The 27,642-nt window shown below is 38.2% G+C and overlaps 1 protein-coding gene across 23 annotated transcripts in view; it reads left to right on the forward strand.

The window, feature by feature from the left end:
- The window catches only part of MLLT10 (MLLT10 histone lysine methyltransferase DOT1L cofactor), a 122,166-nt gene that overhangs the window by 19,183 nt on the left and 75,341 nt on the right, over window positions 1-27,642 (forward strand). For 20 of the 23 annotated variants that reach the window (XR_014943093.1, XR_014943096.1, XR_014943095.1 and 17 more), the window contains 3 exons: window positions 155-234; window positions 16,681-16,735; window positions 25,918-26,027. Coding sequence is in view for 13 of the 23 variants with exons in the window: in XM_015853306.3 (XP_015708792.2) it covers window positions 155-234; window positions 16,681-16,735; window positions 25,918-26,027 (245 nt within the window). In the remaining 10 variants the exon portion in view is untranslated. Of the gene's footprint in view, window positions 1-154; window positions 235-16,680; window positions 16,736-23,304; window positions 23,543-25,917; window positions 26,028-27,642 lie in introns of those variants that run through there. The other 3 variants (XM_085538698.1, XM_085538697.1, XM_032443067.2) reach the window with 2 other exon arrangements.

Genomic DNA, 27,642 nt, shown 5'->3' on the forward strand with positions numbered 1-27,642 from the left:
GAGTACCATTGTGGTAGAACTTGATGTGCGGTGCATATATGTGAATTTGGGTTATTAATGTGAGATGTATTCATATGAAATTCACAACAAAGTGTAGCGTTGCGCTGTAGCGATCCTGCAGATTTGCTGAAATGTTGTCTCTTGTTCCAAACAGCTTGCTATGGGATTGTTCAAGTACCCACTGGACCTTGGTTCTGCAGAAAGTGTGAATCTCAGGAAAGAGCGGCCAGAGTGGTACGTGCTTTGTTTGTTACATGTTGCTGCTTATAGGGGTGGTGTGGGCAATGTTTCATCAGCCATCTCAGTAACAGTAGAAATTAGCTCTGCTTTCTGTCATAGTTACATCTAATTGCTATTCAAAAAAAATATATATTTTTAAAGCAGTCTTTAATTGTTCTTTTTTTCTTCAAACAACTGTTTGTGTGGTTCTTTTCTTCTTCTTATCTGTCGTGGGGGTCTTGTGTGTTTTTGTCTGCTTATTACTTTTATGGTTATTGTTATAAATTTCAGGATCTAGTTCTTACTTTGAATTGGCTTTTGTCATACAATACTTCTAAATAAAGAACTGTGTTCTTTCATCCTGTTATTTATTTATTAGTGTTAAGTATTGGGGACTCAGGTAATCCTTCTGAGCAAAAAAGCCAACCAAGAAATCAATTACAACCCTCTTTTTTTGTGATTACATGCAGTTCTATTCTGTTTTTCACCTGTATGTTATTAACTCAAGCTGCCATGATGTCAGGCACTTTCAGTAAGAGAGAATCATGCTCATCACTACTACTTGTTCGTATTCCAGCAAAAGCTAAAATGAGGATGTTTTGAAAGACAAAGTTGTTTTTTTTTTTTATCTCTTTAAAATCTTTCTATAAAAATCAAGGGATGGTTCATTGCCTTGGGACAGTGTGCACTATTTTTAGTTTTCAAAGCTAAAGACAAATAATGAGTATGAAACTGAGTTTTTAGTTCCATCAGTGGCGGGCAGGGTGTTTACATGAGCTGCTTGCTGTATCGTATTTTCTAATATAATGTGCTATAAAAATGTTAGGAAGACTTCCCAGGGTGTGAATTTTTGGCGCAGAGTTGAACATCTTGTTCCTCTACTTTGTCCCATCTCACATCTAGTCATTTCCTAATGCGCTAGAATGTGTTTCCTACTCCTTCAGAGCAGATCTGTTGGTGGAAGCAAGAACAGATTGGAATCAATGTGCTCTCCAAATATTTGTCAACAGAAAATCAAACCCACCACCCTTTATAAAGAAAGGTCATTTTCTTTTTTTTTTCTTTTCCCGGGAAGATCGTCAGTAATGTGAAGTTTTAAGAGGAATGTTTTTTTTTATTGTTTTTTTTTTTTTTTTTCCCATGTTGCTGAATTTGATATATTCAGTTTGACAACAGGAGAAAAATTATAGAGGGGGGAAAAGATGGTGGCTGGAAGGAAGGATTTTCTGGGTCATGACAGGAAATTCTCATCAGGATTTAGGGTGTAGTTATTCCTGTCTTCTCCTGACCCACTGTATGAAGGAGAATCGCATTGACTTCTGAAGTAAGCACTGTTTTACTGTTGCCTGATAAGTTTATTGAGCTCACCAAAGACAATAGCTTTGATGGGCATTACACTGCTTTTCTTCGCTGATGGAACTTGTTAAGCAATCAGCTTAACTGAGTTCTCTCCCTTGTGTATTCAGTTTGTGTTTCCACTTTGTGTCTGGGTACTGTACAGTTAAAAAAGCTGTTTACTGATTTGTTTTTTAAAGAAAAGAAGAAATGTCTCTTATTTGTCATACAGCATAGGATTAAGTGGTTCTTAAGTGACCCCATATTTGGGGTAGGGGTAAAACAGCTTTATAATAGTTAAGGTTTTAAGAACTACATGTATGTTGGTGAATTACAAACACAGTGCTTGTCTCTGAGTTGTCTTGGTGAAGTTCTTAATGTGCAAAAACTGAACTGAAAATCTGGCTTTGGTAGGAAAGCAGAACATTATCATTTATCAGACACAGAAGGTGTACCACACTTACAGAAGCAGCCCCTTCGTCATTGTTATAGGAGGTTGAAGCTTAATTTTTCTGTTTGCATTTTTGTCGAGAAATAAAACCAGAATCGGATTAACTGTGTCACATTGAATGTGCTTCTGCTTATTTTGAATCATTAAGAAGACCCAAGTCTTGAACTCAAGGCAGCTGTTTCCGTGCTGATGTGCTCAGAAAGATTTCTTATTGTTTTAAGCTGCAGTCAAAACAGACAAGTGTTATTTGCTTGCACTAAAGTTAGACTTGCTGTAACAAGTGAATGAAGCAGGCTAGCTCAAGAGCGTGTAATTTAGGTAGGTGGATCACTAGAGAGCTTAACAGCAGATTAGAAATCAGTTTCCAGTATACTTTTAGTCATTATGATGTTTGCCTTCATTTTCTTCTCTCTTTATTTTTTTTTTCCCAGCTAACCTGGTACACACTGATTGACAGTGGAACTGGTTGCTGCTGTGTAGGCTGTGCAAGCCTCCTGGCTGATTGACTTCTGTGTTTTTGATAGTGACGTTGTTGCCAGTATTCTGGGTTTTAGATGGTCAGCTGTTTGTTGGAAAGCAGATTGTGGTTGCTGAAAGCTCTCTTTCGTCTCAGCTCTGCTGGAGCCACAGTTCTGTGTGTGAGAGAAACTGCAATTTTGGTAAACTTAGGTTTGTTAATGGACATGTTGAGATGTCTGCTAATTGTTTGACTTACAATCGCGCATACACTGTGTATAAGAATCAGATGAAGTAAGAAATAATTCCAGTATGCATTTTTTTACAATAAATATGAACTTTTTTAAATTTTTTTAAATTTTTTTTTTAATTTTTTTTTATTTTTGCTTGAAAAGCTCCTGTTTTTCCTTAGTGAGCTGGCTTATCTAACTGACTCAAGTTGACTCCCTTGAAGATAGGTGGCAATTGCTTCCAGTTTACTAATGTCAGCACCAACTGCTAGAGCACTGCAAAGGGGCATTTGTAATGTCTTTAGAACTTCTGAATAAAAAAACTGGGCAGGTACGAGTCGCTGTAGGAAAAAAATAGTTTTAGGGTCTGTGAGAGGATGTGTGCTTATGAAGTAATATGTGAAAGGATTTAGGTCCTGGGTTGGGGAGCTGATGGATATGTATAAGTTCTTCAGAACATGGTAGTGCTGCTGTCCAGAGAGAGCCTAGAGAAGCCAAGTTTAGAATATGTAGCACAACTGTTCAGAAATAAACTTCTTCTCCCCATCACACTATTATGTTCAAGATGTTTTTCACGATAATCTTATTTAAATAATTATTTAATTATGGTATTTATAGGGGTAGAAATAGGCTGTGTGTTTTACTACAGGCTATTCTTCCTTCTGCTTATCATGAGGAAACTGGAATAGTCCATGTGAAAGAGATAGCAGGCAGCACAGAGACATCTGACATTTGCACAGTTGGCTTTTGTGTGGTCAGGCTTTAGCTACATGGCTCCTTGTGGATGCAACTTGATTTAGAGAGACAAGGAGATCTTGGTGGTTTGGAATTGCGGGAAGCACAGTTTGTATCGTACATGGGATTTGGATCGCTTACAGCAGAGCAAGTGAAGAAATACAGTGTTGATTTTTTATTTTTATTTTTCCCTCTGGAATTTGTATATTATAAACACGTCATTGGATCTGGAAAAAAATGTTTGTACTTGGTTGAAATTGCTTAAGCTTGTTAAAGATGATGTTTTTTTTTTCCTCTTGGCATTTCTGTATTGTTCTCCTTTATGGGTTGGTTTATGAAGTCAAGTGCAACACTGGCCTGGAACAGAGTCCTGATGTTTGTGTGATGCTGTGGCTCGCCCTGCTCGCCACCTGGATTTGAGTTCTGGGAATGAGTGGAGGGGGCTGTGACTCCTTGTGGAATTAGCCGCATTTGAGTAGTGTTCATCTGGATGTCAGCTGAGTTGAGGGTTACCGGAGTCTCGGCACTTGCATGTACTACTTGGAATTTGTTGTGGAGAAATACAGACTGTGCAGTCAGTTTGGATCATACAGTACCTCACAGTTAGGGGTTCCAAGCTGCAGAAACACAGCTGTAATGTTTACCTCCAATGCAAATTCAGGTACGTTATGCTGTTGTAGGGATAGGTTTCTGCTGCAAGTCCTGCCAGGCCTGAGCTGTTCCTGCATCTGCTGCACAGATGATCCGAAGTCTGAGCACTTGAGAATAATTTTATTTTAATCTGTTATATAGCAGTGGTTGTAGTTTGCCTTTCTAGATTCCTTTTCTTTTTTTCTTTTAAAGCTTTCATCACGTGTCTGCAAGTTTATTATTGAAGAGCTGTTCATAAGGGTTGTATGATGTATCCATAATTCAACCCTCGCTTCCCCCCAGCATTTAAGTAATATAATATAACCATGCACGCAGCATTGCTTGCATTTTGCAAGCAGGAGGAAGTGAAGGAGGAGGAAATGGGAATGCAGACTTTAGAAGAGCATGTAGGTTTGCAATCAGGTCTCTGACAGCTCATGCACAACAAGTTGCTGCTGCAGGAATGGGATCTTGGCCTGTGCTGAGAGTATTTTTTTGACGTGATGGACCTGTAGCTGTTAAATGGAATGTATATTGATAAATATGGTCACAACAGGGGGAACTAAATTTCAGAAGAAGAAAGTGGTTTGTAATGACTTGCTGCTTTCACTTTTTTTTTCCTTCTATCTGAAATACTGGCAGCCAAATAGTTAATTCCGGGATTAATTTACTGTGTTATTTCTGAAGGTACACCTTAAAATAATTCTTAAAAGAAATTTTGGAATGAGTGCTCTGTTTCGTGTATCCATAATTAATATTAAAGGGCAATTTTATTGGACTATAATTACAAGTACTTTAGTAGTACATTGACAAGTAGTAGAAAAATTGCTTTAGTCTTGATCACAGAACTGAAAAATTACTTCTATTTGTCACTTGTTTTGTACACAGTAGTAAACAGTAAACTTCTGAATAAGAGGAGTGACTGCAAAATACAAATTACCAGAGTGTTTTTTTTAATAAGTGCAGGAAACTACTTCTAATATCCCCACACTTCCTCTCCATTTAGAAGTCAGTGAATGTTCGTAGTTGGCTAAGTGGAGTAAGCTGCCCATCTAAAAATACATAGGCCTAGCACTTGATGTTTCTGCTTTTATTCTGAGCCCGTATGGATTGAGTGAGGTGTGTTTCTTGTCTGTTAGACCAGTGACTGTTGTTTGCCTTGAATGTCCTGAGTAGGAGAGAACAGTGTTTCATGTTCACATTTTTTAATGTAAGTAAGTATGGCAGACCTTTAACTTCATTGCACCGTGTCTCAGAAAAAGACCAAGTTGCTTAGGATCCTGTGTTGTCTGGTCGTTACTGTTAGTAGTACTGTTGACAGAAGATAACGATGGTTTCTGTACACTCTCAACTTGCCATTTTCCTTGGAGGTATTGATAACAAATGCAATGTCACTGAAGAAATGGCTTCTTTGGTGTTCTTTAAAGACACAAAAATCTACTCATTTGCTTGAAGCAGTAAAAAAATACACATTAAAGCAATTTTCTTTAACCTTTGTTAATGTACCTGCTGTAGTTGACAGCACTGATGGCACCCTGGCAATGGCTGGTAAAAAAGAGGGATGTATAAAATTAGTAAAGATGATGCAGTTACTGTCAGCAACTCAAGTTTGATGAAATATCACTGCATTGGACATCAAGAAAATTTATATGTGAAAGCTTTAACAATGGGTAATGTCATGCAAATGGTCATCAAAGTTGTGAATTTCATAAAGTCCGAGGGATTGAATCATCACTAATTCCAGGAGTTGCTAAGAAGTACAGATGCTGATTATGGGGTCATCTTTTCTGAAGGAAGATGGCTGAGTTGGGGTAAAATGCTAAAAAGACTTTATGATTTGCAAAGTGAGATACAGGCCTTTTTGGAATCAAGAGGAAAACTTGTGCCAGGATAGGAACATTAAAAGTGGCTCTCACGTTTGGCATTTTTTGGGTGGATTTGACTGTTCATTTGAATGAATTAAATGTGTGTCTTCAAGGTGAAAATCAGCTTACCTGTGCTATGTTTCAAACCATAACAGCATTTGAAATAAATCATGGCAAACCCAAGGTATGGCAAATAATTTCATGGGTTTTGGTGTGTTGGCTAAACACAGTCCTGTGAACAGTAAAAAATGTGCAGCCTTACTGTCTGTTTCAGTAAAGAGATTTGACAGTAAGTTTAAAGATCAAAAAATAAATTTAAAAAATCAGTATTTTGGTATATTTGTGATTCTGTTTTCAATCATTGTAAGTACATTACCTGTGAGTTTTCAGGTGGAAGGTATGGAGTTGCAATCAGACGTTCAACTCAAGAAAATTTTGGTCGTGTCTCTTTACCAGACTTTTATGCTCCCTATCTTACCAGAGAAAAATATCCTCCAGTTCACAGTCACGCCTTATTCATGCAATCACTTTTTGGCAGCACATGTGTTTGTGAACAGTAACTATCAAAGATGGAGAGTAATATTTCATCAAAAATCTCGGGCAGATGCCTTGAGAACTCACTGATAATTGCAACCACTTCAACTGAACCGGACATCGATGCATTGGTTTCATAAAAACAGGATCAAATATCCCACCAATTTTATGTTTTTGTTTCTGTTTTATATATTTTAATTAAAAAATACATAAAAAAGAAAGTTTTGCTACTTACATACATTGACTATATTGTAGATTTTATATGTGGCCCAAGACAACTCCTGTCCGCTGAGTGTGTGTGGCCCAGGCAAGCAAAAATGTTGGACACCCATGAAATAATCAAAATGTCCTGTGGTTAAATGAGTAACTAAAATGAGAACAGAGCCTAAAGCAAAATGTTTTCTGTCACTGGAAATGCCTGGTGCTTACACAGATATGTTTTGTGATCACCGATTCCGTTTCCTTAATTGATAAAACTTTGTTAAATCACAGGCAGAAGTATTCTATACAGTGCTTCTCAACTCCAGGGGTCCTAAAACGTGCACTAGGATTTTGTACCTTGGAATTTTTAGGGTCCAGCTCTTACATGTTCCAGGAAGACACTGAAGAGAACCAGTGCAAACTCGTATTTCTTTGGCTGATGATTGAATTGGGATACTTTCATCCTGATGCTGACAATAGCAGGACACGGGGAAATGGTTTTAAGTTAAAAGAGGGAAGATTTAGGTTGGATGTTAGGGGGAAGTTCTTCACTAGGAGAGTGGTTAGGTCCTGGAACAGGCTGCCCAGGGAGGTTGTGGATGCCCCGTCCTTGGAGGTGTTCAAGACCAGGTTGGACGAGGCCCTGGGCAACCTGATCTAGTAAAGGTGTATGTTTGGTGGCCCTGCCAGGCAGGGGGGTTGGAACTACATGATCCTTGAGGTCCCTTCCAACCTGGGTCATTCTGTGGTAGCAAAAGCTTGTGTGGCTGATTGGAAATCCAGCCAAATATGACACGTATTTGTCATAGTCTTCTGATGCTTTCCAGTAAGGATTCATGTGTGTATTTTAAATTTTGTGTATGCTTATAGTTTATGTTCCTGTGACATCAGGACTTGGTAGTCATAAATATGTACTGGGAAATACTTGGGACTTCTGAGGTTGGAGTAGCCACATCTCAATATGTGCTCTTTGGAGCTGGGTGTCATTGGTAATGGTCAGTTGTGCTGTGTGTTATTTCTACCTTATGTGTATTGAGTTAAAGTATGACTGACTGTCACCTCTAGTGTACACTGAGTGGATGGTCTTGGAAGAATGCTGATTTGCATGTTGAGTGCCTCTAATCTTCTTGTCATATGCAGTAAATTTATTGCCTGTAGTAGATGTCGTTTGACAGAGCTAACTGAATCTGCATATGTCTTTATCTGATCTCTTGATAAAGCAAACTAGATTGAGTCTCTGTAATTTATCCAGGTATAAAGCCCCAAATACTCCAGGTAGTCAGTCTGTTTTTCTCTTATCTGTCAACTGTCTGCTTAAAAAAAAAAAAAAGTTTTCTCCTCCTCCTGGGACATTTGACTGAATAGAAATGGGGCAGAGATTTGGCAAATTTGTCAGCATCGAGAAATGATTATTTGAAGAGGGAGATGACTTAATTTCTTAAGTTGTCAAGTTGCAGAACATAGCACTTGGGAAGAGAAGTGTGACAGTATGCGTTCGTTTGCTCTATTAGTGGTGTCAGCCAGTTGGGGATTCTTGAATGCTTTCCCTGTGGTAGTAGGAGATCTTTTGGTTCTTTGCTGCAGCATATAAATACTGGAGCCTGATATGAATCATGGGTTAGAAACACTGGAACTTAAGTAGTTTTTGTTTGCCTCTTTTTAGATATCTTGGTTTGAAAAATTGCGTAGTTAGCTGCTTGCTGGCTTTTGCTTAAAATAGTTGTATGGTTGAAAGCTATTATTTATAGAGACATTTAAGATAAAAATATAGAAGGTGGACAATGGGTTTACAAATAAGGTCATAATTCTGAAATACTGCAGGTTGAGACTATTGATAAGGTATCTTACTATCGAGCTGTAGTTTAGAAACTGATAAATAAAGAAATGTGGATTTGGTTACATGACTGTCAGATACATTATATAGATAGCATAAATACTGTAAGTTGTGTAGATAACAGTGCTGACTATCTGTGTTACATGGGTAGCAATGTTGGCTGGGCTATATGTTCCCGTAGATGCTTTTGAAAAAGAGGTTATGTATAATTAATCCTTTTTGCTCTACTGAACAATGAAAAAGAGCACTGAGAAAAAGAAATCTTGACTTTAGTAAGTACTAGTAAGCAAGGGTTTGAAAAATCAGAGGTAATCTCTAATGGGAGGTTTGAAAGTACCTAATTAGTTTGAAGGAAGAATGATCAAAAATATTAATAAAACATCAGAGTAAAAAGGTAGGCTGAGTTTGATCTAAGTTCAATAATTTCAGCAGCCCTTGGGAATGCCTGTGAATTAGAGTGGGCTGGATTTGTGGAGGTTTCAGGAGCTTGCAAGGTTACTATGTTGGCAATATCAGTTTTGTTTCATGTTGGATTGTCTGAATAAGGTGAATGGAAAAACGAAATTTCACTGGATTCTGAGGCCTGGGGTAGGTTATTACCAGCAGATGTAGACGTGGTCAGTCTGGTATACATCCTGTCACTGGGTCTGTTTTTTACTAACCAGCTGGGATTTCTCATCTGTTGATATGCCATGATATGTATTTCTAGTATGTTGGTTTGCCCCACTGCAAACATTGCTAATTTTTCTTTTTCTTTTTTTCTTCTTCTGGTTGTTTAATCTTGGAAAACTTGACTTCTCTTTAGGCTGTCAGGCATGTGTCCTTCTCTGGATTAGCTGAGTTTGAATTAGCTTTTCTCTTAAGTATAATCTAATTGTCTGTTGTTTGATTATTGCTTGATTATCTTTATGCAGGTCTTTTCAGAGTATGGTGGCTGTTCGTAGGGGAAGCCATACTTGCCTTATCCCAAATTATTATTATTATTATTATTTTGTTTTCTTTGTTTTTAAGGGGGAATCTGCACTTTTTCTTATACTTGGTGCTTTCATTTCAAGGTGTTTGTGTTGGTTTTTTAACTTTTTTTTTTTTTTTCCTATCAAAGAAATGGGCCAAAACATTATGAGGAGGAGAGATACTGAAAGAAAAGGGAATGTAAGAAAACACATATAGGACACAATGTGTTTTGAGATGGAAATTAAGCTTGTAAGCAAATCAGTCCACACATGGCTGATGCAAGTTTAAAATCTGCAATGTAGATATGCTGGGGAAAAACATTGGCCCAAGAAATTTGTGTTTACTAGTAGAGTGTGGTTGTATTCTTGTCCTACTCTCTATCTTTATTCCTATTACGTTTGTTATTTGGCATCGTTGTTCATATGGCCTTATGGAGAGATGACTCAAAGAATTGATCGGTCTGAAAACTAAGCAGGGGAAAAAAAAGTATTTTATTTTTAGCTTGCTGATCAGGATTTCCATATGGTTGAATGATTGCTCTTCCAAGAGCAAGGGAGACAGTAGAAAGTACACAGCAGGGGGTGGCCAGTGATCTTCTTTTGGCAGAAGTCAGCAATTATGTTAGCTTAAAGTGAATCTGAATTGAAGTCAGCTGGAACTGCAGCCTAATTTCTCAGCTAACAGCTAGGAACTGTAGTCTATTTTAGCTGCTGTAGATCTTTGGCGTTATTTAGGTTAACGGGTCATACTGAGACACACTATTTATTGCATTATTGCAGTGCTGGGAATGCTGGGAATTCAGTCCTGTAGGACTTGGCTTGCTTGGACAGTCATTACTCAGGTGAATGGCTCCATTGGCCTACCACAGGTTACAATTCAGTAAATTACTTGCATATTTTGTTATGTTTTGTTTGTTTTTTCCTATAGCAAGTAAAATATAAAATGGATCTCTCCACATTATGCTTATGAAACCTTGTTTCAGATTAATAGAACCCTAAAAGAAGAACAAGACTGTATTTCTACCATTCTTTCTTTTATAGTCTTGTTCTTATTTATGTACTCTACTATGTAAATCTTTTTGTGTCAACATGTATAAGCTGGTCTGCTGGATTAAAACAGTTTCTCTTTTTTTTTTTTTTTTTTCCCTGATTGAAAAATTGGTGGAATTAAGTTAACTAAGAAGTTCTTCAGTAATTAATTTGTGTAATATCTACTCCCAGATTTGGTAGTTGTTATTCCTGGTTAAAATGGAATGATGTATCTATCTGAAATGAGGGAGAAAACTTGTGACCCTGATGCAGCGGCGCCAAGTCGTACTCTTGACTAATTCAGCATAGGAAGCTGAGTTTATGTAGCTCTTGCTTTGCTTGTATTGTTTTGCTCTTTCTGTCTTTAGTTCTGGTATTTGTCTTTAGTGATCACCTTCATTTTTTATTCTGTTTATTTTACTGTTATTTGTTTCATGATTATTTTTTACTTGTTTCAAGACAGAAGCTATATCCATGAACTTAGTCTGTTCCACCTTCAAACATGAGGTCTGCCTGTTACATTTTGTAAGCCTATAATGCTCCTTTTTTCACTCCTCTTCTTCAAATCTAAATCAATTGGTTGTACCTACAGTACCACATGCACTCATGCCCTGCTGTGTACACAGTAAAGGATGTGGCTGTTCTTTGCATCACAGTCAGCCTTTCTGGTGTTCCTATTTGCATGGTCACACCTGATGTTTATCTGAATTATTGATCAGTCTTAGGAGTATGCCCAGTTTTTGCTAGTGTTTTTTTCTTTTCTTTTTTTCCCCCAGTTGATTTAGTAGTTCCATGAACAACGGATCTCAGAAATCCTTTGCCAGGGCTGAGAGAACTGGAGAAGAGAGCCTCAAGATTGTCAGTGCTTGAATATTATAGGTCATCCGGCCTTCCATACAGAACCTTTTTGCCTTCAACTGTCACAGAGATTGAAGCTTTATTCTATTGTGTGAGTTGTATGCAGATGTGGCCTTTAATAGAGGGATTCAGCTGTTGTTCACTTTGACATTAAGGTCTGTCCGTAAGTTAAAGAAGGAGACATGGTGTTGGATGAAGACATTCAAATAAGAAATTAAAAGTAACTGGACTTTTGAAATACATATGTATGGACAGTGTTTTATTTCCTTTCTCCTGCAGAATCTTTTGTAACAACATGCGCATATTGAAAGTACCCAGGATTATTATTATTATTATTTTTTTTTTTTGAGCCACTTCACAAATTCTCACCTGAAGCTATCACTTTTTTTGAAACATAGAAGCATAAAATCATTTGTGGTGGATGGGACCCTTAAAGGCCAACTAGTCCAGCTCCCCTGCAATGAACCTACAGCTGCACCAGGTTGCTCAGAGCCCCATCCAGCCTGACTTAGGATGTCTCCAGGGACAGAGCATCCACCACTTCTCATGGCAACCTGTTGCAGTGCTTCATCACCTTTCTCCTTATATCCAATCTATATATAATTTCAGAGACTTCATGTTGAAGGGTCAGGCAAAGGAAGGTCTGTGACACGGGATCCATCTGAACTGGTTGCTCTATCTAACATATTGCTTTAAGATTTTAGAACTAGTAGTAAAATATTAGTTCAGAATTTAATGGAAGAATGATTTGCTATGTTACTTGTCTCAACCAGGTGGGAATGAGGCAGGTGGGGCCCACTAGGCAAGGGCACTGGTTCTGCTGCATGTTGTGTATTGAAAGTGAGGAGGTAACATGTGAGAGTGTGTAGGCCGGGAACCAGTTAGATTAATAACTTAGAGTGATGAGGGCAGAGGGTCACTGTGGGTATATTAGCTTATTATGATGCTACTTTATTGCAGGTGGTAGCCAAAATTCACAGCACCAGAAATGCTACGTATCAGAACACCACATCCAGCTCCTCTAGAGCCGAGTGCAGGCATTCTGCTTCCTGCTAGCGGCAGAATACTCTGCACAATTCCCAACACTTAAGTTTTCTTTCACTGTCAAAGGTCCCTCCTCCAGTTCAGTTTTCTGTCTCATATCTTTATTCTTCTCTGACTGGTTGCAACTATGGCTACAGAGGGATAATGAGGGGAGATATAATGGACCTGAGCCCTATGGGGATATGAGACAAAAAGAAATGAGTTGAAACTGAACTCTGAAGAGGCTAAGGAGCATACTGAACTCTTACACATAAATGACTGGTTCCGTTTCTTGCCACTCAGTATCCTGTGATTGTTTTTAATTTTTTATTCTATTATTTTTATGTAAAGTTTGTTCAAGAAGTTTGTTCATTCTTATTTATGCTGCAGTGCTGCCACTTCCTGCCTTCTGTTTTGCTGTTGAAACTGACTGTGGGATTATGCTGTAAATTGCGTCAGAAACATGACCTAAATTAAAAATATTAAACGTTTATATCACTTCACTTCACTGATCTGGTTTAAAGGGCAGCCTTGCAGATTTTGGCAGCCATGGGAGTGATGGATGGGAGTGATGGAATGAGAGATTAATAAGGGAGTGGTGGAGGGGAGAAGAAGGGAACCTCCTAAACTGGTTTTGCCACTAGTGAAAATATATGACAAATTTTCATAGGCTTCTGGAGGTGGGGCAAGGTAAACTATGTTAAGAGCTTCGGTTGTCTCTGTGATAGATAAATAATCGCAGCTCACTGCCCTTAAGCTGTACGGCTTAGAGTTTTGGGATGGAAACAAACTTTATTGCACTGTTACAGAATCACAAAGTCACAAGGTTGGAAAGGACCTACAAGATCGTCTAGTCCAACCCTCCTCCCATTACCATTGCTACCACAAGCCACTAAACCATATCTTGTAGCTCCTCATCCAGACGCCTCTTGAACACTGCCAGGGACAGTGATTCCACCACCTCCCTGGGCAGCCATTCCAGTGCCTGACCACTCTCTGAGAGAAAAAGTTTTTCCTTACGTCTAATCTAAACCTCCTCTGGCCCAACTTGTGGCCATTTCCTCAGGTCCTGTTTGTTGCTTTGTGAGAAGAGGCCAAGCCCCTCCTCATCACAACCTCCCTTCAGAAGTTGTAGAGTGCAATGAGGTCTCCCCTGAGCCTTCTCTTCTCCAGGCTAAACAAACCCAGCTCCCTGAGCTGTTCCTCATAAGACTTGTGCTCCAGACCCCTCACCGGTTTTGTTGTCTTTCTCTGGACACGTTCAAGGGCCTCAATGCCTTTCATGCAGTGAGGGGCCCTGAACACAGTACTCGAGGTGTGGCCTCACCAGTGCTGAGTACACAGGGATGTTTACCTCTCTACTCCAGCTCGCTACACTGTTTCTGATGCAGGCCAGAATGCCCTTGGCCCTCTTGGCCAGCTGGGCACTCTGTCAGCTCATGTTCAGCTGAGCAAGCTTGTAGTGCTGTATGGGGTTATTGTGGCCAAAGTGCAGGATCCAACACTTGGCCCTGTTGAACGTCATCCCATTCACCTCAGCCCAGTGATCCAGCTTATTGAGATCCCTCTGAAGGGCCTCCCTCATCCGTCTCTTCATCCCGGTTAGGTGGTCTATAACAGACTCCCACCAAGATGTCACCCCTACAGGTCTTCCCCCTGATCCTTACCAACAGACACTCAACTTCATCATTATCCTACCCCAAGCTCTTCAACATCAAAACAGTCTTTAATTTAAAGGGCCACACTACCATCTTTCCTTCCTGTCTGTCTTATCTAAAGAGCTTGTAGCCATCCATCACAGCACTCTGGTGATGGGAGTGATCCCACCATTATTTTGGTAATAGCAGTTAGGTCATAGCCTGCTGCACACTCGTTTCCATCTCCTCCTGCTTGTTGCCCATGCTGTATTCATTGGTGTAGGTGCACTTCAGCTGAGTCATCTGTCTCACCCCCAGTTCAAATATTGTTCCCCTAGGCTTGCCTCTTGTGTGCCCTGTTTTGTCCCCTTTCTACATCATAGCTAATTTAAAGCTCTTTTGGTGTGTCCTGCTAGCTCCTGTGCTAGGATTTGTTGCCCCCTTTAAGATAGGTGGGATCCATGGATGGACAACAGACCAGAGGCTGAGTAAACTGCCCCATGATCAAAGAACCCAAAGTTGCTGCCTTGACACCAGCCTCTGAGCCAGTTATTCATTATTTGTGCTTTCCAAGCCCACTCTGTGTCTCTCACTGCCCCTGAAGGTATAGAACAAAAGATCACTTGAGCTCCTGTTCCTTGAACTAAATTCCCTAAATCCTTGAAATCTCTTTTCATAGTTTGTAGGCTTCTCTGAGCAATTTCGTCACTGTCCACCTGAACTATGACTAGTGGAAAATAATCAGTGTACCTTACCAGCTTTGGGAGTTTTGTGGTTATGTCCCTGACCTGGGCCCCAGGATGGCAGCACACTTCCCAATGGTTTGGGTCTGGTCTGCATATGAGGCCCTCAGTTCCTCTAAGGAGGGAGTTGCCCACCATGACCACCCTTCTTTCTTTCCTGACAGATGCAGTCTCAAGATGTTACTGTCAATATGTACCAGGCTTCTTGTTTTGAGAGTCTAATCCAGTGTGTATGGAATTCATTAAAATTAACCTGCAGCTACTGAGTATCTCTGCAGCTTGCATGTAGTGCTTGGAGAGCTGAAGTGTTAAGATACAGCACATATACTGCATATATAAGATTTTGTTGAAAAGGTCATAGTCATATAATATAGTCATATAATGTAGTAATATAGTCATAGAAGGGTTTAGGTTGGAAGAGACCCTAAAGATCGTTTAGTTTCAACCCCCTGACATGGACAGGGACTGAACCAGTCATTCATTTCAGTTGCAAGAAAGTAATTATAACATGGACTTGAAAAAGATGTGGTATAGTGCTCCAAGTCTGGAGGCAGCTTACAGAACAGTTTGGAGTTTTCAGGCACTTTGACCTTTGAATTTCACTATAGACTTAATATTGCCTTTTAATAAATGGTTGATCATTTTCATGGGTTGCTGTGAGGGAACAGTAAGTGAAGTGCAAAAGATAGGAAGGAGGAATCCTGAAGCTTCTTTTTCTTGCGTGCATCTGGCTGTACCAATGTACTGAGCAAAAATGATTAAAAAATGTTTCTGTTTTACCCTTTGAGAAAACCTCTTTGCTAATACAAGTTTTGTTACAGGTTACATAGTCTCGAAGATACGCTTCATCTGTATTAGTTTCAGGAGTTCCCCAAGTCTGTGCAAACTGTTTTTGAGGCACTTAGATCAATGTAGGCTCCTTTATCTGCTGACTTAGTAGTTAGCTGATAACAGAGAACTGTGTAGCTCAAGAAACAGAGAGGATCTGTACTGATGCTAGATGTCTGTTTCCAATTGAAGGGTGTGATAAAAAGATGCATCTGCAGATCTGTTACTTGGTTTCTTAAAAAGCTTGTAAGACTGGTATGCTTTGGGTTGTTACTAATTTGAGAATACATAAAGTTTTGCAGTAAAATGATGCATAGGTATAGCTTCTCCTGTTACTGTGCTCCTTTTCACATCATCTGGACCAGTTAAATGGAATGTATGTCAAACCTGTTCAATTTCTACAGTCTCTAGACTTATCTGAAATTGATTGACTCTACTTTGGGAAACTTATTGCTAAGCTTGATGTTATGAAGTTGATAGAAACAGTTGTAGCAGAAAGATTGCACTGCTGTGATCCTGATATGTCACAAGAAAAGGATGCCCAGCTGCGTGTTTCAAGAGGTGCGGTCTTTGGGAATTTCGGGGATGAGTTAATTTTTGACCAGTTCATGAAACAGAAAATGAAGTTGTTTTTGGCTTGTTGGAATAAGCGTGAGTCAGCAGAGACTATGAAGCCAGTTCTTTCTCTGTTCTCTGCAATAATTATATCCGTGGCACATCTTTGTGATTGACTGTTTTAGTGAGTACAAAGATGGAAGGAAAAGGGCATAAAATAGGGAGTCTTTGGACTGTACCCAGGTTTCTTGTCAAGTCTTCCCCATTCTTGGTGACGTGTATCCAGAATTCCATGGTGTGGAATCCAGGGATTAAAACTTGGAGGTAGAATTGTAAATAGTTTAAATACATTGTGGTTTCAAGATCCAAAGGAAAAGGCTTTGTTTGTGACAAACTAGCATTAATACAACAGTAAGGGCTAAGGTAGAATATGCCCATTCGCTTTTATGGAGTGGTAACTTCTTTACTGACACCTAATAGATTTGATTTGTGTGGTTTCTTTTGTAATGCTTCTGTGATCATTCCATTTTTTTTATTTTATTTTTGCTTTTTTTTTTTTCCCAGAGATGTGAATTATGCCCTCATAAGGATGGTGCTTTAAAGAGAACAGATAATGGGGGTAAGTTTTATTCTTACTATTTGTGAACTCTCTTATTTTGTGTAAGGGAAATAAGACTGCGAAAGGAATATGTAGGGATCCCAATAACAACTGGAAACGAGCAACTGGTTTATCACACTAGCTGGCTTGGGAAGTGATAACTATTTTACAGTAACCTGCAGTTGTCCAGGTTAGGATGGATTTAAGTTTGAGAACATCAATTGTTATTCTTAGATTTGCTTGTAGATAAAAGTTACACTAAAGGAGAAAACGCATTTTAACACAAGATTTTACAAGGGAAACAGATAAATTTTATATATATTTAGTTGGAGTTTGAACATTTGTAGAAAGCTGTTCAAAGTGCATCATTCATGGGAGAAGGTTAATTTTTATGTCTCTAGCCAGGCTGAATGCATTGGTGCATTTTCAAAGATAGCTCTTTCATGTTTGGTTTACTAGTGCGTTTTGTAACAAAGAAACTAGAGCTGAAAAGCTGTAGTAGCAATTACCTGTCCCTTGCATCTTCCTAATTGTATTGTTCAGGTTATCATCAGTTCTGCTCCTGCCAAGTAGAACTGCTAAAAGAAATCTCCAGGGGATACCATGCTTTGGTTGTTTTTTTGCTAATGGTTGGGTGATGTGAATGAAATCTTTATCAATAAACTTTCCAGACACTTTGGATTGTCATCTTCTGTCTATAATAGATACTTCTAAATTTTGGTCCATCATCTATTTGTAAATAGCCCGTTCATTTTGATACTGCGACCTTTCTCTTGTGAGAGGAGAAAGGATGATCAGGATTGCAGATGTCATTTGGACAGTCTGTGTTAATTGTGTTCTGTGTTAATTTTGTGCTGCATACATAGTATTCTGCCTAAGTTTGGTCTTAATCTCAGTTTAGCTTTGAGGTAGTTGATGTGGCATTGCTATTCCCTTTACAGTTGAGTTGCATGAGCCAGAGCCTGCTTGTATTTGGGCTGGTCTCCTCTTTCCCTTCCTAATCATTATGCTTTGACAATAATATATAGCATGCATTCTGGTATTCATTGTTCTAGTGTCTGCTTATCTCAAACATGTTAGTGAATTTTGTGTCGTTCGTGTTAGGAGATTGTGTTAAGTTAGTGTGTCAGTGGAACTACCATAATAAGAGCCAGCGCAGTACTTTAGCCTTAGAACTAAGCCTCTCAGACAGGTTAATATGCAGCATCGTTGAGTTAATTTCTTCAGAATGGCAACTGAAGCGTGAGGTAGCTGAAGAGTTTTCCGCTTTTGTTCTTAAAGTAGTGTTTGGGAATGCCTTGCTATTCTGTATTGTAATTTTGAAGAATTTTCTTTTCAGAAAGTATTCAGAGTGTATTTTGACAGCGTGCATCAAATATCTGAGCATCCTTTTGATTCTCTCTTGCAATTGTATTTGTAGTTATGAATTTCTGTCTGAAAGTGAATTGCCTTATCTGATTGAAGTTACTGAGGTTTAAATAGCAAAGGTGTTACACTGGACAAATGGTATTGTCCCTTTAATTTTCATCACCAGCAGGTTTTATCAGTGAAAAGCTGATACCAGAGAAGTCTTGAGAATTTGTGTTTTACTGTTTGGAAGTCTCCCTCAGTAATAGATGTTGTCTGTGGGGCTGAATACAATAAATCTTACTTTATGGACCAACTGTACCTTTAGTTACAGGTTTACAGAAGGATGTGAACCTTGGAAAAATGAACTCCAGCTGGTGTTATGTCATGGAAACCTACACTGTTAATCTGAAGCTTTCCTTTCAAAATGTTGCTTAATATAAGGGGTCGTGCCAGAAGTATTTTACAGGCAGAGTAGTACTATAGGAGGTCATGTCCTGGGCATCTCAGGTTAAAACTTGGTTTTTAAAACTCTCTTCCACCAGCACTGACCAGAAAGCCAGTGCAATTTTTGTTTATGTGTGCAGATTAGTCATACGTGGTCTGTTGGTGTTATAGCTTATTTATTTATTTATTATTTTATTTATTTATTTAGCAGTCTTCTGGATATTTGCTTTTTACTCATGTGAAGAAGTGTGTTTTGTTTTGGATGTTGTAGGTTTCTTTTACATTTGGAATCTTAATGTTTTGTCTGCTGAGCTTTTACTCCTGGGTTCCATGATTTTCTTAATCTGCAGTAAGACACTGTTATTGCAGGTAGGGCCATTACAGTGCGTTACTGCCTCCTCCTTTGTGGTGGCATTGGTGTTTACTATTTTGTTTCCTGTGTTCATTTTCAGCTAAATTAAATCCGTTCCCTGATGCAGCTGACAATGCCAATGTCAGGGAATGACCAGGACCATTCTTTTAGCAGCAGCCTGTACGTAAGCTGTCTTAAGTCAGCTGTACAGCTGTCCCTGAAAGAAGCCTAAGCTTATGGCTCTTATCTAGTGGTATTATCTTGTCTTTAAGAACTCTGGGGCACTATAATATCTATTCATCTATCTGTCTGTCTATCCATCTATAACAAAATAGTCCATGAGTCAAACTGGTCTTATTTTTAGGTGTTAGTAAGAATAGTTGTATGTCTTTTTTTTTTCTTTTTTTTGGGCCCACTCTTCCTTCTCTTTGACTTCAGGGTTTTTTTTTGTGCATATTCTTTCTCTTTCTCCCTCTCTTTTACTTATCTGTTACAGCTTATTTGAATTTTTGGATATCATTGCATCTTGAAATTTCCTTTTTAGGTTTTATATTTCTGTTTGGAGATACATAATATTCTTTAGTTATGCTTATTGGTGCAGTTACTAAGGGAGTAACATTGTGTTTTCCAGTATCATTTATAGTAAATAAGGAATTACAGTTTTCAGTAATACCACAAATGCAGCATTCCTGATGCAGTTCTGTCCTGTATCTTCTATATAAATTGGAAGTGTCAGTATGTGGTAGTAAGAGAAGCGGATCATGATCTCTTTATCACTATGAACTTAGTTCTTGGGAAAATTCTTCCTCAGAATATGTTCCCAGCCTACATTTATTATGCTTTGGGACTTCTTGAACCAGTGATGGTATTTTTTTGTGTTTTCAAAGAACGCAGCGTGTTCTATTAAGTGTGTTTTAAGTGTGTCTGTTACATACTTAATTTGTCCATTTCTTTTAGGGTGTTAGTGTCTGTAGCAAGACATTCCACAGCTGATCAGTATGATGTATAACAGTAGTATGCAGATTGTGAGTCCTTTAAATCACAGTTTTATTTGATGGCACGTGGCAGTTGCTAAGTCAAGGGAGGTGACAAAGACCAGTTATTTTATTTTCAGTACCACTTGTGGTTTTATAGACCCTTGTCATATTCTTTCTCTGTCTCCTTTCAGGGGAGCTCAGACTGATAGGGTATTCCTTGTATGGAAGTATAACCCCTTTCTGCTTCTCTTCCGCTTCCAAATGACACATAATCCTTACCAGAACTGTGTGTGAAGTTTTAGAGAAGCAAATTTGTGTCTACCTAAGCTGCCAAATGATAACAGTATGATTTAGTGTTCCATAGCATAGACACATCACATATCATGTGATTACAGGTCACCATTTTTGGTGCAGATTTTTTTCTCAATAATTGTGAAACACAGTAGCTAGCAATTCACACTGCCTTGAATCTGGGACAGAACCTCAAATTGGAACACAAGTATTAATTTTAACAAGGCTTTTGCCTGAAGAATATTCTTCACATTGAATACTTGATTTTCTCTATCTGCTCTGAAAACAGAATACATGGGCAACGTAAATTTTTGAGGTGTTAACTATTTTTACAGTCTTTGTTAACTCTTGACCATTTGGGCAATTAGAGATTGAGTGGGATAGGGGAATTTCAGTTATCCAAGGCAACTGTAACTGGATTAGCTGCTTGTTCTTGGCCTGTTGGCCCGGGCTACTCCTGCTGGTGGTGGGTTCAGAGAGAATTTGGTCTGGATTTGAGTTGAATCCAGAACTTCAGGCTGCTTCATTGTCCTTTCAGGGCTTTCCACTGTCAGAGACTAACGCAGAACAGAAGCAGCTAAGAGCTGAACGCATGTGTTTGTTGGGATTCTTCACACTGTGTGAAAATGATTTTTCAGCTTCTGCACTTGCATGGGTCTTGGAAACAATACAGTTGCATTTCATAGCATGCAGCCTGCACTGAGGTCTGCAATGTGGTTTGTTGCCAGCTGATCTTATGTGCTGAGGATTATTAAGAGGTGGCTGTATTTAGCTGCAAATTTGATTTCATTCACTTGTTAATAGTGATGGGACCTTGTATGGTTCTAGTCAGGGTGACTGCCAGAAACTTTAAACGTAAGCTTTGAATATGTAAATAATACATTGTAATGTTTTGGCTGCTGAATGTTTGGTGGTGGAAAAAGATCTTCTCTGTACCTGGACCTTGTGGAACTATTTACATAAACGTTAGAAGGACTGTGGTCACTGTCTGCAGTTACAGAAATTCGGAGTTTTGTAAAAAAGGAGGATTGAGCTGAAACTTTAATGAACTTTTGTCTTTGAATATGCCTATGAACAAAAGCCCGTGTTACAGTTGGTAGTAGTGTTCATTGAGGGGCATCACTGTGGCTTAAAATACATAACTGAACGTGAAAAGTTTGGAAAGTGAGGAAAAAACTGTGGTGTATGTGGGAATTCCTTATTGATTGATGTCTCGTGTAAGAAGGCTACTGAAAGCAGCTGAGCTATTTGTAGTAGTATCTGTTCTGTGTACATGGCTTAGTTGGGCGAAGTGTAAAAGCTCATTTAATACATTAGAAAAAGAGCTCACTTGTTCCTTTTTTTTAAAGCACATTATTCATTGGATATATTTTTTGGATGTTTAAATAGTTCCCTTACAGTAATCTTTGTCCTCATTTCTCTCTGAGCCGAAGAAGCCTCAGCTTGGTGTGCGAGTTGTTGCTTTGAAATCTGATTCCACTGGCTGCTGCTGAGGAATGCTGTGTAACAGCATTCTTTGTGTCGACTTTTCACCAAGGCTTCTTTCATGCAGCTGCTTGGGAAAAGGCCAGCTAACAATGCAGTGGTTTTATGTCATCCTTCAGGCCCTCTTCCCATCCCCTGGGTCAGCGTTGGGATCCCCCAAGTCTATAAAAACACCACATGGCAGCTTTTCTTACTCTTAGTGTCAGCAGCTCTGTTTTCATGGTATTAATGTCTAAGAATATGGATGGTATAATGTTATATATTTAGGCTTATGTGTTTTGCTGGAAATGTTTACATAAAAATGTTCAGGTCCTTTCGCAGAGATCTTGCATATGTATATTTTACTGGAAAAGGCAGTAATATTATTTAAGCAATGCTAAAATATTTTACTAACAAATATTACCATATAATCTGTATTACATGCTTACTAGTTATTTTACTAGTAAATGCAATGTAAGGAACTACAGTGGGAACCTGGAAAAAAATTAGGGAAAGCTTTAGATAAATATTTATGACATTTTTTCCTTTTTGTATAAAATATCTTTAGAGAGGAGTAACAGACTCATTAATGCTGTAACATGCAAGATAAGATGATTAAAGCTGTTGGCTTACTTAGTGGACCAGTGGGATGCGAGCTGGAGCTGCTTCAGAAACAAACTATTTGTTGTGCTGCCAAATGAAGAACCAGTGAGATTTGTTCATATGTACTTATTCTTTAATTGAAGAGCGAGTATTGATAAATGCAGATTTAGGTGAAATTCTGTAGTAAAGCTCTGTGGAATGGAGCCTTTTCTTCACAAATAACCAGTTTATTACTATTATTTTTAGTAGAAATTGTCACTTGATTCAGAGTACCAGTGATGTGGTTGGCTGTCTGCTGATGGGGGAGGGATCTCTAGCAGTTACTGTGGGCGCCTTTTTTCCTGTCTTTTCAAGGAATGGATCAAACCGAGTAGTGAATAATACCATGTTAGCTCCAGCAATCTCTGAAACAGTGTTTTCAAGGTTAAAGAAACTGCAGTATCTTAACCAGCCTCATCTCCTCTGCAAGTTTTGTTATCTTTTCAGGAAACGAGGGTCAGGGTTAAAATAGAGGTGTATGGAATGCTTTAATGAGGCATTTAGGCTAAGGGTTTAAAGCAGTGCTTAATCTTTCCCCATAGCAAATAGTAACAGTTCTGGTCTTATACACATCTTCGGCTTCACCTTTCAGGATGGCATAGGGCTGAGTTTTGGGATCAGCCAGCAGATGTGCTGGTGGTGGAACCTGGGCTGCAGTTCCCTGTAATGCAGACCTCTGCAGAAAGGAGGGGGCTGTGCTTTTCCCAACGTGGGCTTGTTTTTTCACCTGTGGTTTTGTTTATGGTAAATGTAGAACCTCAGCATGGCTTTCATCAGCTCGATGATCTGACTGCAGGGTAAATTTCTGTCTTCCCCCAGGGTTAATAATGACATGAATACAATTTTATCTGCCCCGGTATATGGCAAGTTGTACTTCAGGGAGGCAGAGGTGGGGATTTACCTTCCAGTGACAGCTCACAGTTGAAATGGATTGAGGCATATCCTTAGGATGCGTCCCGGAGTGACCCTAGTAAGAAAACTATTGTTTCAACAAAGAAACGTTTTTCCATGCTAAAAAATGGTGTTCACTGCATTAGGAGTGAATTAAAGTTAAAACTGACATAAAATTTCCTTAGTGAATTACAATGGACTCTTTAGGATCAGAATGCATAAGCACTTGTTACTCAGAGATTGGACCAGAGTTAGGAGATGGTGATGATGTCACAGAGCTCTTTTTTGGGACTAGGCTGACGCTGCATCTGGAATTCTCTGTGGCCTCCTGGCTGCTACTGCTCTGCTGCTCCTATAGCATCGACTGTCCAGAGCCTGTTCTGCATGTATTAGATCTCAGCCTTCTGTTTTTGAGAGGTAGGGAGGATCATGTAAAAGGATTTGGTTGTTATTGTGTTGTGATGTAAAAGATTATAAAAGCAAGGCTTTAAAGTTCACTCTGGAAGGTGATGGAATTTCTGTTCTGTGGAAGTGCTTGGGAACACAGTTTTAGACAGATAAACAGTAGTGGTAAAGGGCAACAGTGTAGTTAGAAGGATAATGTACTGCTATGGTATTTATCTTCTTGGGTTTCCTGTGCTAATTTCTTTGCTTAATATTTTTTCTAGTTTTAGAATTCTGTGTTGGCAACAGCTTTTATTAACTAATGATGAAACAGTTACCTGTTCACTGTCATTGGGATGACAGACAGAGTGTTTTTAGTTAAGGCTCTGGAACTTGAGATCTGTTACTCTGAATGTTAATGAATATTACATACTTAAATATTTTGAATATGCAATGCTAGAAGGTTTTCACTGAGATCAAAATTAGTTTAGGCATCTGAAATCAGAATCTCAGCAAAGGTTTTGTAAAATGAGCATGGATTCTGAGCTTGTAATTAAGCGTTTGACATGCTGGGACAGAACTTAAAATTGGCACAACTCAGTAGTGTGCTTTTCTGACAGATACTTAATGAAAAAAAGGTGACAGTGGGGCTCAAGTAAAAGCTTTCATAAGATATATTCTAATTTTGAAGGCTTTTTGGCATGACTTTTCAATTCCTGTCATTTGAAATATCTGTTTTTATTATTATTGTTACTGAAGTAGATCCTGGGCTTGTTTTTAAATGTGGTTTTGATGTTGTTTTAATATTAATTGAGGTTGTTTCCTAAGATCTCTTAAAGGAAAAGTGTTATAGTTACACTTGAGTTACCTTATAAAATAAAGTGGATATGCAAAAGTATTTGTTATCATTTCCTAAAGTTACTGAAAGTAAGGAGTAAGTAAAACTAGAAAGTGCAATTGAAATATATTGAATTTAAAGTTGGCCATCATCAGTAGTCTTTGTTTTGCTTTAACTCTTGAGATGTGGGTGTACAGCAATATTCTTCACACTTAAACATTAGGAAAGCTCTATTTGATTTAATTATGTCCTTTTTGGAGTAGAGGACGTATATTTATCCAGAAATATTTTAATAAGTTATAAGAATAGGAAGTTTATGGCTTATGTATGGAGCTAATAGAGCTCTGAACATGGCAAGAGAGTCTCTGAGTTAGGAACTCCTCCTTAGAGTTCCTCTAAGGAGGAAGGGAGTAGAAGCTTCTCTGTGCCAGGCAGCAGAATGGTGTAAGGCAAGGAAGAGGAACATTTGGGTTCTGTCCTGTCAACTAGGGGAGTTTGAACTTTCCAGTGAAAATGGCCTACTCTGTCTGGCCAAATAGTCTTGTGTGATGGTGTGTTGTTTCCTTTTGCCTTTTAAGCCTGGGCTGGTATGAATTGAAGAATGCAAATTAGCTAGAAATAAATCATGTGATAGTAAGCACATGAAGGATCATATGTAGCCTTACGACTGCACTCTTGAGAAGTTTTCCTGGGGAAAACGATATGGAATTTTTTGGTTTCTGCTTTCTGCGCTTTTTATGTATGTTTATAGAGTTTAAAAATGCAAAAGGCATGAAGTGGTGAGAGAGTAGGAAGCAAAGCCTGGGCCATTTGTTTTCCTCCCTACGAAGATGGGGGAGGCATTTTCTCACTTTGTTATGTAGTCAAAAGCCTCTTGGTTCCAGAAGATATTAGAAATAAAGGCTACTTGCATGCTAGTAATAGTAGCTCATTCTTCTGTCAGTGAGACAGAGACAGAGCTGTCACACTTGCCCCTTTTGGGTGTCCTTGGTTCCACATGCTTTGGAATAGTTTTTTTTTGTCTTTTTTTTTGCCTTTTTTTAAAGATTTCTTTGTATACATGTATGTTTATGGTGTGGGATTTCTTGCTTAAGAGAGAATAGATGAGTCTAGTCAATTTAGAATGTTTTTGTTTAAATAAAATGTACACAGAATGTCTTACATGAAGGTAATGCTTGCATGAATCATTTCTTCAGCCCCTATTTTCCTTTATTGGGAATCTGTATAATTTTAGAGTGTATTTCATGAATTTTAGATGGTAATTCTAGGAATTTAAAGAACTGTTTTTCCTTTAGTACTTGTATGAATCATTACTATCTACAGTTCATGAAGTATTGTTTTTGGGAGTTCTCCGCACATTAAATTTGAAAATACTTTACAGCTCATCTTATCTTTGGGTAACCTAAAGTGAAGTGTAAAAGTGATGTAAGTCAAACACGTCTTCCATGTTCTAAACAGTTAGAATAGTTAATGGAGAAGAGTGTTGTAAAAGGTACTTTGTACAGTAATTGAAATGTCCTTTGAGCTTCTAGAAGACATTAAAATTAAATACAATTGTAACTTTTTGTAGGTTGGGCTCATGTGGTTTGTGCTCTGTACATTCCCGAGGTGCAGTTTGCCAACGTCGCTACAATGGAACCTATTGTGTTGCAGTCCGTTCCTCATGATCGTTATAATAAGGTATAACTATGTTTGTCTTTTTATCTATGTGTAATGTATTTATTTGAAAACTTGTGAGCTTTAAATAATCTAAAAATACAGTTCTTAAAATTCAGTTTACGATGTATCAATAGCTACTATAATGTATGTTTTCTTCCATGTATCAATGATAAGTTCAAGAATTACGAAAGCTGTTATTCAGTTAAACTGCAAAGTTATCTGTAATGTCTCATTATTCTTATACTGAGTAGGGACTGTTTTGTTAATTAAAAATATTGCAATCTTTGAATAATGGTTTATTTTGAAAGCAGTGTGAAATATTTCCCAAACGTAAGAATATTATTACACCTTATTTGAAATGTTGATATTAATTACCACTAAGTCTCGCTGTTTTAATTATTAATAAAAAGTTCGTAAACAAGAACAGCAATACCAGTATATTGAGGATAAATCTTTCAGACTTTTGCTTTTGTAAACAGTGTTTTCTTTAACAGAATTAGTTGCCTATAGAAGAAATAGAATAACTGCTCCTAAATAAGTGACAGAGAGATGGAATCTTTTTTGAAGTGTGGCAAGACTTCATAAAAAAACCAAATCATTAATATTTTATACTGATAGCTTATTTTTTCTGCTTGGTCTTCCACTTGCGCTACCTTTCCCCACAATACCTAACTACTTCCTCCTTTGTATTTTGTATTTTCCCTTTCATAGGCAGCAAACTCAGTTTATGAGTAGTTCTATTAGCACATTTTTGTGCAGTTCCTTATAATTCTATTTCTTGCTTTTACTTTATTTCATGATGGTTTGTGGACAAAGGAGCAAGAGAAGAATACACTTTATTATATAAAAAAACCAAAGCACGTCATTTCCTACAGGGAGCCCTTTCCTTCTCATGTTGGTTCCATAACCTCTTTTTTTTCCAGCTTACATCTCTGATTTTATTTTTTTTCAATCTCACAGAATGATCCACATTATACTTCTGTTCTTTTCCCTTTCTTTCTAGTCTTTTTTCCTGTTTAATACACTGGTCTTTTCCTTATCTGTTTCATTTACTAATAATTGCTGTTCCATAGGTTTTTCCCTTCCTACTTACCAGTGTTTGAAAACAGTTGAACTGCAGGTCTTTCTAATGATTTCTCATTACATACCAACTGAGCATCTGTATCATCTGTATCAGAACTTCCTTCTGTGTTGGTGAGAAAATGCAAGAGTGAGATTAAGTTCTGAACTATGGTCTTCCATATGGACCTGGAGTAAAACGTAGTTCAACAAAAATTGTCACAAGGAAGAGTTTGTACTATAATCTCAAAAAAAAAAAACCAACCCTCTTCGGAATTCTGCCAGGAGATACTACTTGATTTACATAGGATTCTTTTATGTAGTTGTTTCCTTATTTGATGTTGTAAAACATACACTATTATGCACTGTAATCTTGGGTACAAGAAGGAACACAGATGATGCCAGAGCATGAGGTTTATGGCCACTCATTCTGTGGAGTTTACCTGTTCCTTGGATAAAAGCCATTGTACAGAGTAAACCTACTGGGTGACCTGATGAGTGAGTTAACAGAAAAGCTCTTCTTGCACAGTTGCTTCCAAAGAGGAAATGGACTAGAAATTGCTCTCCCATTGAATAG

This window comes from Coturnix japonica, chromosome 2 (genome assembly GCF_054131305.1).
Source record: "Coturnix japonica strain WE chromosome 2, WE-NBRP24, whole genome shotgun sequence".
In the NCBI taxonomy this organism is placed as follows: domain Eukaryota; kingdom Metazoa; phylum Chordata; class Aves; order Galliformes; family Phasianidae; genus Coturnix; species Coturnix japonica.